The 15,171-nt window shown below is 45.1% G+C and overlaps 1 protein-coding gene across 1 annotated transcript; it reads right to left on the bottom strand.

Moving 5' to 3' along the window:
- Positions 1-2,299: 2,299 nt before the first annotated feature.
- CD40LG (CD40 ligand) lies at positions 2,300-14,028 on the bottom strand. Its single transcript, XM_017681041.3, has 5 exons — positions 13,801-14,028; positions 11,939-12,070; positions 8,196-8,256; positions 6,159-6,221; positions 2,300-3,476 (listed from the first exon to the last, which is right to left on the bottom strand). Exons 1-5 carry the CDS (start codon positions 13,954-13,956, stop codon positions 3,100-3,102), a joined length of 789 nt encoding a protein of 262 aa, XP_017536530.2. The 5' UTR covers positions 13,957-14,028; the 3' UTR covers positions 2,300-3,099.
- Between the last annotated feature and the right edge of the window lie 1,143 nt (positions 14,029-15,171).

Below are 15,171 nucleotides of genomic sequence, written 5' to 3'. Positions count from 1 at the left end.
TGGAAAAACATAGATTCATTTAAGAGCTGTTAAAGAAATAGGGTTGACCAAGAATGGACTAACAGTTACCAAAGGGAAAGGGGACTGGGGAGAATGGGAGGGAAGGGAGGGATAAGGGTGGGGAAAAAGAAAGGAGGTATTACGATTAGCATGTATAATATGGAGGGGCCCGGGGAGGGCTGTGCAACACAGAGAAGACAAGTAGTGATTCTACAGCATCTTACTACGCAGATGGACAGTGACTGTAATGGGGTTTGTGGGGGGGACTTGGTGAAGAGGGGACCCTACTAAACATAATGTTCTTCATGTAATTGTAGATTAATGATAATAAAATAATATAAAAAGAAAAGGAAATAGGGTTGAGGTGTGCAGGCTGGTAGTGTTGGCCATGGGAGTGAGGACTGAGAAGTCAAGCCAGGTTTCTGGCTTGGGAAGCAGGGTCAGTGAGGCCGCCATTCAGAGGAGTGGGAAATACTGGATGAGGGTCCGCTGTGTGGGGGGAAGGAGCACGAGTTCCAGTTGGGTGACTGGGCTTGAGGGCCTGGGCCCGTCATGTGCTGCTGCAGGCCATTGGGGACAAAGCCCAGGGGTCAGGTCAGGGCTAAAGGCATGACGTTCATAGCATGAAGGGGGTGCTTCACCCATGAGTGGGGCAGACAGCCCACTGTGATCAGGGAGGCCAAGAAGGGAAGAGGGTGGAAGGTGGGACTAGAGTTCTTGAGACGAGGTGACCTTGTGAGGAAGCAGCCTGAGGGGCTGGAGGCAGTGGGCTATGTGAGGTTGAAGCTTAGGGGAAAGCTCTGGGCTGGAGCTATGGGGAGGGGGCGTGCATTTAGAAAGCAGTAGGAAACATGGGAGCAGAGGAGAGAGCCTAGAAAATGTAGAGTTTTTCTAGCTATAGCATTCCTTCTGATAACAGGTTATCTTTAGCAACTTGGTTACTAGAGGTGGAGATAATCTGGAAGATAATGATTCCCAAAGAAGAAGGTGGGGTGAAGTGCAGGTGCAGTGTTTAAATCAGAGGATGTGAGTATATAAAAGCTATCAAAGACTTGTTCAGTCTGGACATGGACTCGCTTCTGATGGACCCCTACTAAAGGGGCAACACCTCTTGCCCTCTGCCCTGCCCTCACTGCCTCACTCAGACAAGCTGGCCAAGTATGGCCGTGCTACACGTGGGCACAGTTACTGGGAGAGAGAGAGTCACGGCCTGTGTATTGTCTTCTTCTCTTTGGACTGGGCTGAGCCCTTTCCTCAGCTAGACCTGAGTCCTGGCCTGCGTAAGGGGGGCTCATCCCTGTGAGAATACTGCCGCCGGGGTGGCTCAGCCAACTCACTGCCACAGCCGCTGCCCCACTTCCTTCCAGCTTCCCATGCAGAGGACAATGCTGTGCAAGGATTTTCGCTCAAGGGGACAAGGTAGCACTTGTGGATACACCCCTAAGTGAGTCGCTCAATCAAGGGATGTTATCCCCGCGCATACCGAAGTTGTTCTCTTGTTGGAGAAAGAATGCAGCCAAGCGAGTTTTTCTAGCACACTTTCTAGAAACCTGTGTTGGAAACTCAGGCATGCTTGTAGGTCTTCACAGTCACTCAGCCAAAAAGGGACGGTGCTGTCTGCAGGACTGAAGAGCAGGGCAGTGGCCAAGAGCTGGCCCCACTTCTCCCCATTCCCCTTTCTGATTTCCACAGTAACGTTTTTCTGCTTGAACATGTGGGGTCTGTCTTAAGCAAAGCACTCTACCGGGAGAGCGAAGGAGCCGCTCTGGATTTCTTACATGAACACTGCCTCAAATGGAGGTGACAAGGAATGGCTCTGCTGGTGTCAGTGGAAGACGGAGGGGCCGATACCTCCCCTCAGTTTGTCCCAGCTCCATTTCCTCTTCCCTAAGGCGAAACCACCTAGACAGCTATTAGGAAGATCCCGCGCGCCTAGACAGCTATTAGGAAGATCCCGCGACTGCTTCTCATGTAATACCCTCCCTCCAGCTTCATTCAGCTCTGATTAATCAGGAAAACAACGGTCTCTCGTCAGTCCCCTGCAACCTTTCCAGAGAAAGCTGGAAATCAAGACCCAAATGGCTTTTCACTGAATAAACTTGCACATCATTCATGAAAGGCTATCGCAGACTTCCAGGGAGCAGAGCGTGCTGTCGCCAGGTTATTTTGCGGGGCAACAAGCTGAGAATCAAGTTCATGAAAACATCACAAAGGTTGGGAAAACTCCCTCCAAATCTTTCCTCCTCCTCCAACTGGCTCAGGGCATTAAATGCTAAATAACAACAATAATGTTAAGGGATTTTTATTATTCAAAAAATAAATAACAAGATAATCACAAGTTCACTCTGGAAACAATGAAGACTGCGGGTAGATACAATAGATTTCCTTTAAATACAGTCATTTCGGGAGGAGGAGTGGGCAGGCTCACAACTGCTCTCTCGGCTTCCCCCTCCCGTGGTAGAGTGGTGGAGATAGGACAGGGTTGAAATAGGATACCTGATTAGCAACAGCCTGACTGTGTGTGTGTGTGTGTGTGTGTGTGTGTGTGTGTGTGTGTGTGTGTGTGTGTGTGTGTGTGTGATGGGGGCAGGGTTTTTCAGTTCTCCAGTGCACTGGACTTTCTAGAGCTTGCCCCCTCCATCTGGGCCACAGGGCCACAGGGACCCAGAATCAACCATAATTATGTGAGCTGAGGTTCCCTGTCTCCCTTCCACATCTTCACTGATAAGTCAAATACATCATCCACTGAAAGACACTGCATGCAAAGAAACATAACTAAACTTGGCTAATTATCTGCTGTTTACTCAGAATTCGGTCTGTGCATAATGGCCTGGTCTTTTCATAGGACTCTGGATGTCTGCATCAGTGGGATCACTGCTTCAGAATATAAGCTCTTATGGAGCAGGCCCGTGTGAGATTCACCCGCCCTGTAATTCAGTTTTTGCAGCTTTACATGCCTTGGGGTGTATAATAAATAGTTCTCCATGAGGAGGATCCTAGGGTTATAAATAGGCAGTTCAACAGGGTGATCTTAACTGCTTTGCTGTATTAGGAAGACTGCCAGCATTGGCTGGGCCACAGCCTGCGACGTTACACTGTTCAGAGCTTGAGCAAGCCGAAAGACGTGAAGCCGGTCCCATGGCTTACTTGGCTTGGATCAGTCACGTTGACAAACACCGAAGCACCTGGGTGCAATTCAAATACTCCTCCCAAGTGAATGGATTGTTGCCCGCAAGGTTTGGAGGAACTGTGGGTATTTGCAGCTCTAAGTAAGATTCTCTCGGATCCACTCGCGGACCTCAGGCAGAGGCTGGCTATAAACGGAGCGTGACTCGAAGCTTCTCTATTGGAACAGAAGGTGACTTGGGCATAGATATAATAGAGTCCTTGCCTTTTAACGGCCAGCTGCTTCCCATTTTCGAGGGTTACCAGGTTGCTGCTTATGGTGTAGTATCCTTTGGGGGCCCACTGTAGAACTGTAATGGAGAGGGAAGAGATTGCTGGTGAGGTGAAGCACACATGGTTTACATCCTAACAGCAAGGCAGGTTTAATGTTGGGTACCAGCTTCATGTAGGAATGGAAGCATTGGGCGTCAGGGATTCCTAAGGACCCTTCCAGCCGTCAGAGTCTGTGGATGAGCTATGACTTCAAATCAGCATGGACGTCACTGTCGGATGGAGCTGGGCTCCCATCCGGGCTTTCTTCGGGCTTGGGCAAGTCACCTAATCTCCTGAGGAACGGAGCTTCAGTTCCTCATCAGCAACATGTGGCTAACGTGACAGGGTATTCCAGAGACTTGGTTTGAAAATTAAAGTGACAGCACAATGAGTTGTCTAAACCTTTTAGAGTTTTTAAAGCCAGTTTTCCCTTGAACTTAAGAAAGTGTGAAGGCTCTCAAAAGCCTACTTCATAAACTGTGCATGCCAAAATATTCAGATGGATTATTGCTAATATGAACACGGAGAACTCACTTTCCTTGAATGTTACAAAGTCAAAGAGTTGCCAGTCTCCTTAGCTCAGTCTCAGCACAGAGAAAAGGAAGGACCCCCTTTCCTCCCTCCCACAAGGACTAAAATTAGACAAGGAGGTATGAAAATAAACCTGTCATTTCACTGTGTGTTTTGATCTCCCATTGTAGTGGGCGCCACCGACTTGAAAGCACCTGCGTTCTTGTGGCTAAAGCGGGGTACCCACCAACAGTGTGCCATTTTCTCGGCTGGGATGTTGAGTGGGTTCAAAGTAGTGTGTGTGCACCCGATGTCAAATCTCAGCTCCCACAGAGAGCTAGGCGGCTGGGGCTGGGGGCTGGGGAGAAGGGAGAGGACTGCTGCATCTGCTCCCTTGAGCTTTTTAAAAAACACTCCTCTTTGGTGGCCTCTCGGGGTGTAAGCTCCAACCTGTTAAGGCTCATCCTTTAATAAGAGGAAAAGCATCCCCCAAATGCCAGACATTTCTTGGCCCTCCAGGCCACTCCAGAAATGATGCCGCATTATCGTGTTTTCACTTTTGGATCATTTGATGAGAAAACAAGGGCAGATTCCCATCCTTTAGTCCACTAAGTTTCTGTTTGTAAGTCCTTCTCTAATTTCTATCGTTGTTGTGGGAAATAGGTCAGGTCTGTAGCAGCACGACCAGGTAGGAATGAGAGGTTGGGGACTGATGTGAGGTGAGGAATGTTAACTGTCTTCCCACCTCATCCCCAGCAGACCTTCTGTGATGCAGGCTGAAAAGTATGTTTGGACCAATGTCAATTATGGGCTTTTGGTAGAACCTGAGCACTGTGAAATATATCCAAGGGCAAGAATTTAGATATAGGTGGGTAAATAGCAGTGGAGAACTGTTCTTTAAGGAGGTGTGTCTGTTGCTGTCACCCAACCCAGATGAGGTGTCAGGTGGATGGCCACCCTGGACATGCCAATATAGTTGTGATGTTCTCCCATAAGTGTATTTTCCAAGAAAGGGGCACTTGCAGAATTATTAAATATTGTGGGCATAATCAGTATCAATGAAGGGCTTTACCTGACTCTTCTGACGTCTAAACTACAGCAAGGTAAGCTAAGTAATGACATCTTACACTTATATAGCACCTGACGGTGTAACTTTCCTCCACATTAGCTGATTTGGTGCTCAGAGTTGCCTGTGAAGTAAGTGAGGCAGGAAACTGCTGTGTAGGTAAAGGGACTTGCCCAAGGTCACCCAGCAAGTGGTAGTCCTGGTTCTCGATTCTCAGGATTCCAGAACTTCCTCCCTAGCACTCTTATTCCCATATCATGATCCATGACAGCCTTTATGTGTTACACACTGAGAAGCCAAGCCATCTCAGAGATGAAGCAGTATCTCCTCTCCTCTCTTTCTCTGCCTTTATCTAACACACACACACACACACACACTGTTTAGAACTCCATTCGGTAACACGGTGTTGAATTTTTCAAAGACTGCTCTGATGCTCTTGGAATGCATTCACGTAGATGGGGGATTTTATGCTAGTACGTATGTTTCCATCCATTTATCAGATGCGACACACTCTCCAGCACCAGCTATTGCAAGGTACAGATTTGGGAAAAAAGATCTAAGGGCTCAAATGATGGCAGAACGTATATGGAAATAAAATCATTCAGAGTTGAAAAGATTGCAGTATGTCATCTGTTGTTACTTCATTGGAAAATCTAACATCCTGGCACCTATTGATCTCTGCAGAATGATTTTACCTTTAATTTCCCTGGGGTTGGCCCCAGTGAGGCTGGGGTTCATCACACAGGGATTGACAGATGCAGGAAATACCCCCTAAGGCCCATTTGCACACAGTGAAGAGGGGTTCAGATGAGAGATGTTCCCAGTCAGGAGGGCACTACCTGCCATCTCTCCCAGGTTGTCAGAATAATGGTCCTGCCACCCAGTAATTCATCATTCAGAATCAGCCATTGAGCAAGAATATAATGAGGACATCAAGATTGCTTCCCCCCTTTTGTCCCTCCAAGTCCCATCTGTGCATTTGAGCTCACTTTGAAGACAAAGGAGAGCAGATGAGAGGTGTATGGGCGGGTCTGGAAATTGGGCCCCAGAGGAAGAGAGGAGCTGAGTCATTAGGCTCCAGTGCTCCAGCTTCACAGTCTTCCCCCTTGGGTGGCTGAGCTCAGATGCCTTAGGACTTACTTACCAGATGCTGTTTTACTGCTGGCCTCGCTGATGACATGTGCCGCAATTTGAGGATCCTGATCACCTGAAATGAAATCAAAAGCAAACTGTCAAGCCAAAGTAATCCAAAACGGCCCGCAAAACTATCGGGTCTATTTCTACAGCCGTGTCATAGAGACTGGGCTTTCATATGTTATTAAAAAGTTATCAAAATCCTGAAAAAGGTCATTAAAGACCAATAAGAAGGATATCAAAATCCTTAAAAAGGAAGGATAAAGGTCTGAAATCCCCTTCAGAGAGGGAAAAATTGGTTTCTAAAATCTGAACAATTGAATTGGCTGTTCCCTCCAATCCCAATCTTTTAAGAGTTGCTGAGTGCTTGACTGCACTTTACGTAACACTGACACAGGCTGAAAACACTGGGCTTCATTAAACAATTTTTGAATCTTGCTTTTAGGAACAACTCCCATCCATTGGAAATCACAGTGGGCCCCCAGGTCATGTCGACACTCTTAGCTAGTAAGATGCTTCTGGTGTCTGATTAGGTCAAGCAACTAGAGCCTATTGTATCTATCTCTCTTGGTTTCTCATGTAAGAGCCTTACTCCTTAATTAGATGTGCTTATCTCCCAAGTATAGAGACTGTGTGGAAGTTTCTTTTTTTCCAGTAATGAGCCCAATAGTGGACACTTTGTAGGTGCCTTATAAATATCGAGTCAAATTGCATGACCTACATTAACAGTTTTGTTAAGTTTATTCTTTTCCTGAAGACTGCCGGGCAGCATCCACTGCTACTGAACTCTTACCTCAAATCTCACTGTAATGAACAAGCAACACGGTACCATTCAAAATATCTTAAGTCATTCTGAAGAAAAAAACCTGCATGGAAATCAGATGACCCTTTGCATCCAGACCAACAGTTAAAGCAAGGTCTGAGTACTCTCTTTGCTCAGAAAACAGTATCTGTATCTCTGTATGTATGTATATATGGATTTCTCTGTGTGTGTTACATTTATACAAGCCACAGCATCTTCGTCACTGACTTCGTGATATAATAGTCTAACGACACCCATCTATCAACACACCATCTGTCCCATGCCCCACTGCTCAGGTCACCCCAAGCATTGCTGTGTTTGGTTTGGAGTGCTACATTCTAAGAGGAAGAGGGAAAGTTAGTGTGTCCAGAAGGGGAGGTAACTAGGAGATGAGAGGGCTTGGAAAGGGTCATAGGAAGAATCATGGAAGACATTGGGGAGGTTTAGCCTGAAGAAAAACAGGCTCAGGGGCCATGATTGCTGTTTCCAACATCTGGACAGCTGCTGTATAGAAGCAGAATTATACTTAGTAGGGCCCCAAAGTGCAGAAGTGAGTCCAGGGAGTGAAGTTTACAGGAACGAATTTCCACTCCAGGGGAGAAAAGATTTCTCCGGAGTAGTATTGTAATCTTACAATTATCAGAGCCATTCAAAGATGGATGAGGCTGCTTTATGGGATAGAAGGTGCCCGGGCATGTTGCCCCAGAGGCCAGATGGTCAATGCTGCTGGGAAGGAGATTCGTGCTCTGGGGCTGGGGCTGGATTGGAAAACCATCAAGGTCCCTTCCAACCCCGAAGTACTGGAGAGTCTCTGACATCGAGGACAGTGCAAAGTAGGACATTGTCACTCCAAATCACCCCCTGATCCCAGAGGTTCCAGTGGCCATGGTTTCCCATGAAAAACTGCTATCATTGAGTCAATGAATGCCACTGCTACCAAATGATGACTTTCTTGTCATCTTAGCCTCTGTAGGTGCTACTAGGCTGTATGGTTGCTTTGATTTAAGGTTTTGAAAATAATAGTGTTTCTTCATACTTGGTAGCATCAGCATTAAAGGAACAGAGCCACCCCCATAAATATGTACATACAAAGCCTTTCCAAACCACAGGCACCAGAGAAGGGGTTGATTTAGCCGCTGGGTTCTGTTTCATTTCCAGAGCTTAAAGTTTCCTGATTTCAACACTAGGTTGTTCAATAAAATCTGCCTAAAGCATATTCATAGAAATTGGAACCCAGCAACCTACCTTTTTGCCTTTCAAAGTTTTCGTCTTTCTTCTTCGGTTCCTCCTGATGTTCCATCATATTCTAGAATAAGAATCATTGCCAGTGTCATTTTGACAGGAGCTCTGGTGTGGGGTTTAAGAGGCATCGTGCACTCGGCATCTGCCATTGCTCTGCTGCCTGTTTCTGGTGAGGGTCATCACGCAGACTCAGATCCTGTCACTAATTTGACCTTAATGACTGGGAGCCCATGGCTCTGACAGATGAGCTGACAGCCCAGGAAGCCCAGGGGTGACCTTGGAAGCAGAATTACTTTATTATCTCCATTCTAGTGCTCTCTCCAGAGCAGAGGCTGCGAAGGTGACCCCTCCTATGACCCCAGCCTCCCTGGCTTTGACAGGTATTGACAAAGAATGCTGAATGGGGAGATGATTCTACCCTGGGAACAGGTGCACAGAATATTATTAAACAGAAAACCAAGTGTGTATCTATTAAAATAAAATTGGTCTGGAATCTCTAAAGAAATGGCCATAGGAAGTTTGATCTTGAGAAGAAATCTCAGACTATGGAAAGACCTTTAGGCGTATTTTATTTTGTGGACCCTTTCAATGGGCTGAGGAGATTCTCTTGGTGCTGGTTGCCTCGTGTGGTGGCCTGTATATATTTAGAATCATCAGCATTTAGGAAACACAGGTCATCTCCCAATGCTGCTGATGTTCAAAGGCAAATGCAACATTTCTCAAGGGGTTTCTTCTTACTCAGCAACAGAAGGAAGGCTAGAGGTACTTAAAGAAGCTAACAGAGACTGCCATCAACAGAGGTTGGAAGGTAATAAAAGCTTTGGCTGCTATATACTGAATAAAAGGCCCAGACAGCTTTAGTAGCTGGCGTGAAGTCCCCAAGGAGTCTGAGGTTGAAGCCAAGAGTAGAAACTGTGAGGTCACATTCGTAGGCCAGCTTAGCTCACGCCATTAGCCTGTACTCTGAGCACAAAGGAGGAGGACAGGCATATTTTCACATCTCATAATCTGATAATTCCCATTACTGGAGTCAGTTCTCTACAGTGACTTGCTTTTTGTTCCTCCCCGAGAAAGAATCAGTGTTGTTACTGTTGAGCGTCTTGGGGTAGGCTCAGCTCAGTTGCCAGATGGGAGGGTGTAAGTCACACAGCCCAGAGGGAACCTGTGCCTCAAGACGCTCACATGGGCCACAGAGCTTCAACTTTCCACTCAAGCTGAAGTGTGGCCCTGTGAAAGCGCAGCAACAGGAAAATGTTTGTGAGATAACAAGTAAACAAATGAGTATTCGGTGCCTTTGCAAAACCTGGAGTGTGGTGACTGAGGTGGAGACACTTTTAGGCTGGGTGCTTGCATTGGTGTCAGGGCTTGGCCACGGTGAAAATGTGAAGTCAGCAAAGTGTGTCTTTTATGCACCCGGCCTCGCCTTTCCGTGAACTTTCCCCCAGCCACACTCCCCAGAGCCCTTGTTTTTGCTTGCTTCACTCCCCACCTCAACTGAAAAACTTTTTAAAGCGGACTTTCAGAAAATCTGGGAGCAGTTATTTCTCTCTTGGTGGGAACTCTATGTGGCAACGATGGACAGGTTGACCTTCCACTTGAAAAGGAAATGCTTTAACCCTGTCATTGCAGGCACTGGGGGACAGACAACCGTGGAACTGACCATTCCGGCAGCAGGTGGGGTGGGTAGTCAGGTTCAATGAGAAATTGCACTATTTGACATGCTGCTTCCACTTACCCTGACATAAGCCCTGACCCCCATCTTCCCCCAAGTGACAGGGTGGTGCTACCTGCCTCAGGAGGTAAGGGGTGAGAGCTCCTTCTCACTAGAGGTGTTTAGAGACAGGTGACTACTTGGTAGAGACTGTGGGGAAAAGACTGAGGATTGGGGATGATGATTGGGCCGGGTGATTTCTAAGACCCCTCAACTCCTATGATTCGGAGCCCCCCCAGATTAAAACCTTAGGTTGCTCTAGGCCGGTCAGACCGTGATCCCTGAGTAATTCGGTCTTTTTAGACTGTGAATCTCAGCTGTCACTTTTTCATGTAAGTGTAAGCAAAGAGGCCAAACTGGCAGCTTTCTCAACTCCTATCCTGGGCAGCTGATCTAGGAGGCTTTACTTATCTGACCTGAAGTAAAGACATGAGGAATTGGCAGTTCAACTGCAAAACTCTCAGTAAGAATGAGAGAGGGTGGGTAAAAACCCAACAGCCACTCTCATCACCAGTGGGGGGACCTGAAGCCTGAGCACATAATTACAGAATGTTGGAGCTAGTAGTGCCCTTACAGATAATCTCAGCTCTTTCATTTTGTAGGTGATAAAACTGAGGCCCAGAGAGGTGGAGTCATTTGCCCAAGATCACACAGCCAAGCATCTGAAATATGCTGTTTGGATTATTTACCATTGTTCCCAAAGTGGTTTTATTCCCATTTAGATTTGCAAAAGCCCCAAACCTTGTAACGCTGGCCAAAATCCCCAAAGAACTGGAAAAACTCAGATCATTTCCAAGCCTTGCAAATAAAGAGTTAGGAATCTTTCATCTAAGACCTAAATTGGGATAAAGACCCTAAAACTCAGCAGAGATTTGAGCTGTATTCTGATTCCCACAGGTGACCCAGGAGTAAGCTCTCAAGTCTTCACTACTGGGTTAAATTACACATTGGGGACGGTACAGGAAGACTGGAATAAGCTCAGAAGTAAGATCTTAAGCCCTTCAATCCTGGATTAAACTGCACATCATCCGTATGTGAGAACTAGCTCATTGCTTTATCCAGATACCCACCCACCTAGCACAGAGCTGCCCTCAATGTGGGGCACTGCCCCCTATTCAAAACCCCAAAGGGGGCTGAGGGCCAAGTGTATCTGACTCTATTCTGAGAGGAAAACAGGCTGAAAGACGTCCTGATATTCTGCTTTAGGAGAAAGAGCCCCTAGACCCCTTGGCTATGATGGTAGAATTAATATTGTAAATGCACCCACAGGAAACATTGTACCACTGCAATGACTTCACGTTGGGAGCTAGCCTGTTGGGCTAGAAGCCTTCAAACTCTGTCTGCCTTGGGTCTTGATTGGTCCCAGAGTGGGCTGGCTTCACAAGCAGGCCGTATTATATGGCGTATGGTTCGGGCCATACTGAGAAAGTCCATCACCCATTCCCCATTCCTCTCCTCACAATAAATCACTTTCACGGCACCTGAAATGCCATCATTAGAGAAGCATTCCTTCCTACGCTGCAGTGTATCAGTCTTGAGAAGTTCCTGCTACCCCTGGTAAAGGCAACACCTTAACTGTAGTGGCCACTGGGTATCGCTTCTCTGGGAAATGGGGACCAGGCCATGGATCCACAGTGAGAAGCCATCAAGGTTTAGATGGAACGATAAGAAAATGCAGAAAACAAACATGGGGTAATTCATAATTCTCCCAGAGGCAGCTGCAAGGATGAGCTTGCATGTATGTGTCAACATGCCCGCGGGAGTGGTTATTTTCTTCAGAGGGCCTTTTTGTTCTTCTCAAGAACATTCCTATGACTGTACACACTTCTAGCTGCTTTCCTTTCCCCTCTAACAGAGAGTTTTGGCTTTGTTTTTTGCTTTTCTCTTTTTTATATACATCCCCACATATGTATCAATGTACACAAATATATATAACAAATATTGACACTTTCATGTTGTCGGGCTTCAGTTTCCCAAACTAGAATAAGTAGTAGAACTTTTCAATGATATTTTTACCAACAGCGGAGCGCCTTACCTTGACAATGGTTTCAAACTGTTTTCTAATTTCCCCACAGTTCAGTAAGGATATGGACCCATCTTCTTTGTGACATTTCTGTATCATTTTCATAAACACAAAATCGTCGTGAAGATTTCTTTCGTCTTCTATCTATGTGTGAAATAACAGGGACATGAGAAATGAGGTTCTGAAGGTGAATGCAGCTAATGAGGCTGGCCTCTACATTGACTTCGTGGCTTCAACAACAGGAGGAGGACTTTGCAGACATAAATGGGGACAAAAGTTATTACACTGGATTATTGATATTTGGTATTAGCTGTTAAAAAATCTACAACAGCCAGCAATGAAAATATCATATTATCTGAAGCTCTAGGTAGAAATCGCAACTGTTCTAACAAAATATCACCACAAAGTGTACTTTTTTTCAATGTATCAGAGCAGCAACATTCTGTAGTTGTCCTATTACCCATTGCTCCGGGAATGATTGGTCATTAGGAACACAGTCTCTAAAACAGTTTTCTGCTGAGCTCATTTGCCCACTTCATTTCAGTGTTTGGTGCCATGGTGCTTTAAAAAAAGAAGTTAATTTGCAATGTATGTCAATTAACTCGAGTTCTAATTACATTGCTCTCTTTTTAACGCTCGTATTTGCAGAAAACGTGCATTTTTTAAAGCAATCATCTTTCATTGCAGAGTTAGCAAGATACTTTATTTTCCAATATCTTCAAATAATTAAGCGTATAGAATTAACTTGTATAATCAACTAATACTGCGCTATTTTCTGGTTTTAAGATTAAATTTTTAGCAACAAGATACAGGTGGCCGGCGGCTTTCACTATCTTGAAGAGCACACCTAAAGGCTATGGTAGATTTGAGTCTATCCAGGTCAGTGTTGCCCCTATAGAAGCTGGGCACAGGTCCAGGCAGTCGGGTGGCAGAGCCCAACAGGCCAAACACAAACAAACAACTAGACCCAGAATCCCCCTCCTTTCTCAGCGGTGAAACCTAAAATTTGAGTAACCCAGTGAATTGCCTCAGCTGTCACTGCCCCACTTTGTCCTGACAGAAAACCTCATGGCTTTAATTCTAGGTTGACGTCCCAATTAGAAGACACTCAAACATCCCTAAGAAAATGTCCAGATGCCGTGCAGCCACAGTTCCCACAGGCAGACTTGTAGGGGCAGCCAGACAATGGATCAAATTTCCCCTTTATATCTATGAGTGATATTGTGTCAACACAGCCACCAATACCCCTCAGTGAAAGTGGGGAAACACGCCGAAACAGGATACATCCTAAAGGTCATCTTTTCCGAAGATGCAAGACAACCTCCCGAAGTTTACTCTCTATTCTTGCAAGTCCAGCCACTTAAGAATGAAAACATCTCAGAGGGAAACGAAGCAGCTTGCGACCACAATCAGGTTTGAAGAATTATACAGACACCACTTTGACTAAAAGATTGCAAACTCTGGGACGTATCCATGTCTATGCTAATCTGAAGTGCTATGAAATTTCAGATCAAATTGATGCTCTCCTTCTCTGCTCAGAAATTTAAAAGAAAAAAGTTGTCTCCATCAGAAAAAAGAAGTTGACCTTTATGGAAACCGAGGCATAGAAATGTAAAACAACTTGCCCAGGATCACAGAGCTGGTAGGTGGCAGAGTCTAGATTTGAACCCAGGCAGTCTGACTCCAGAGCCCAAGTTCTTGACCAGCAACAGGAATACGATACCTCACTAACTACACAACAGACATTATGCCACCAGACCATTTACCTACTTGGGTTCCTACCACTGTCCAACATTTGGAGAGAACTAAAACCAACCAACCCACAGATCAATAAGGACCCCAAATTTAGTTAATAAAGGCTCAATTCATCTTACCTTGTCCAATCTTCTGTGAAGGTACACAGCAAAAAATGCTGATCCAATCATCTGGGTGATAAGAAAAACAGTCAGTAAATACATAAAAATCTTCATACTGACGGGTGGTCCAGTGGCCACAGATCTGGGGGAAGGTTGGCTGTATGTATCGATCATGCCGTGTTAGAGTTGAACTGATACCTTCTGGCCAAAAAGGTGGCAGAGGCAGCATGAGAAGACTGTCAAAGTGGCCACCTTACTCTGGATTAGTTAAGAGCACACAATCGTCGCAGCCCACACTTCCTGGAAAATGTGCTTCGTAGTCTTCTCTCCTAGCAAAAAAAGTTACGTAAAGGTTTTTTTTTTCATTATACCCATATCATTCACTTCCAGGCTTTCCCTTTTGTTAGTAAAGAAGAAACAAGTCTCTTCTTCCATACATTCATTCTTGCCTTGAAATGTCATAGACTTCTTAACAGACAATGGCAGTATTTTCCTATTGCTGTCAAATGTTTTGGGTTCACCAGTTTCAAGGAAAGTGACAAATGAATCCACCAGCAACAGACTTATTTCAATTTCAATCTTACTAATGTAAAGCGGGAACCTGGTATATGGGGAAAGAAACAAATGTTAACAAAAGTTTGGATTGATTTTGTGACTGGTGGGCCACTAGCTAATTGTGTCTCAAGATTTCTTCAATCTTTAAACTCAACAAAATCCCAGAAGCTTTTCAAGTCAAGACTCCATGGCATAAGGTAAAAAGAAGCACTGACAATTATTAAATAAAACTGAGCTGGAAAGACAACTCGAGAAAAAAAATTTCTTAAAGGCCAAGAGATGTAGAGTCTTGAGGGAAATCAGGCCAAAACTCTGGTGTTCAGGTTAAAATAGGAATAGTAGCTTGAGTTAGCCAAGCTTCCACTCTACACTCTTCCAATCCAACAGGTAAATGTTGATGCCAGTGTAAGGATTCAGAATAGAGATTATAGACTATGGTTAAAGGACGTGAATTCTAGTCTTGGCTCTACCAATAAATGGCTCTGGACCTCAGGCAAATCACTTCACCTCTCCAGGTATCGGTTTCCTGATATCCCAACAGGATAGTTGCACCTGCCTTCCCTATCCTATAGGTTGCTTGAAAGTCAAACAAAGATGTGCATGAAAGATCTTTGAAACATGTTAAGCAATAGGCAGACAATTCTCATTATTAATTTTTTGGAAGTTTGTAAGCCAAGATATGATTTTCAAATAATTGCTAATTCCTTAAAAAAATAAAAGAAAAAGAACATCAAAAACACCCAAAGTTTTGAGAAAGAATTGAATCATTGAGGTATGTAGGATTATGTATTTCTGATCAGCTTTTGCACTGTCTTATCAGATTGCTTTCAAAAT

This window comes from Manis javanica, chromosome X (genome assembly GCF_040802235.1).
Source record: "Manis javanica isolate MJ-LG chromosome X, MJ_LKY, whole genome shotgun sequence".
NCBI classification, from domain to species: Eukaryota; Metazoa; Chordata; class Mammalia; order Pholidota; family Manidae; genus Manis; species Manis javanica.
Note: the sequence above shows the minus strand (reverse complement) of the source record. Positions and strands in the feature narration are given on the sequence as shown.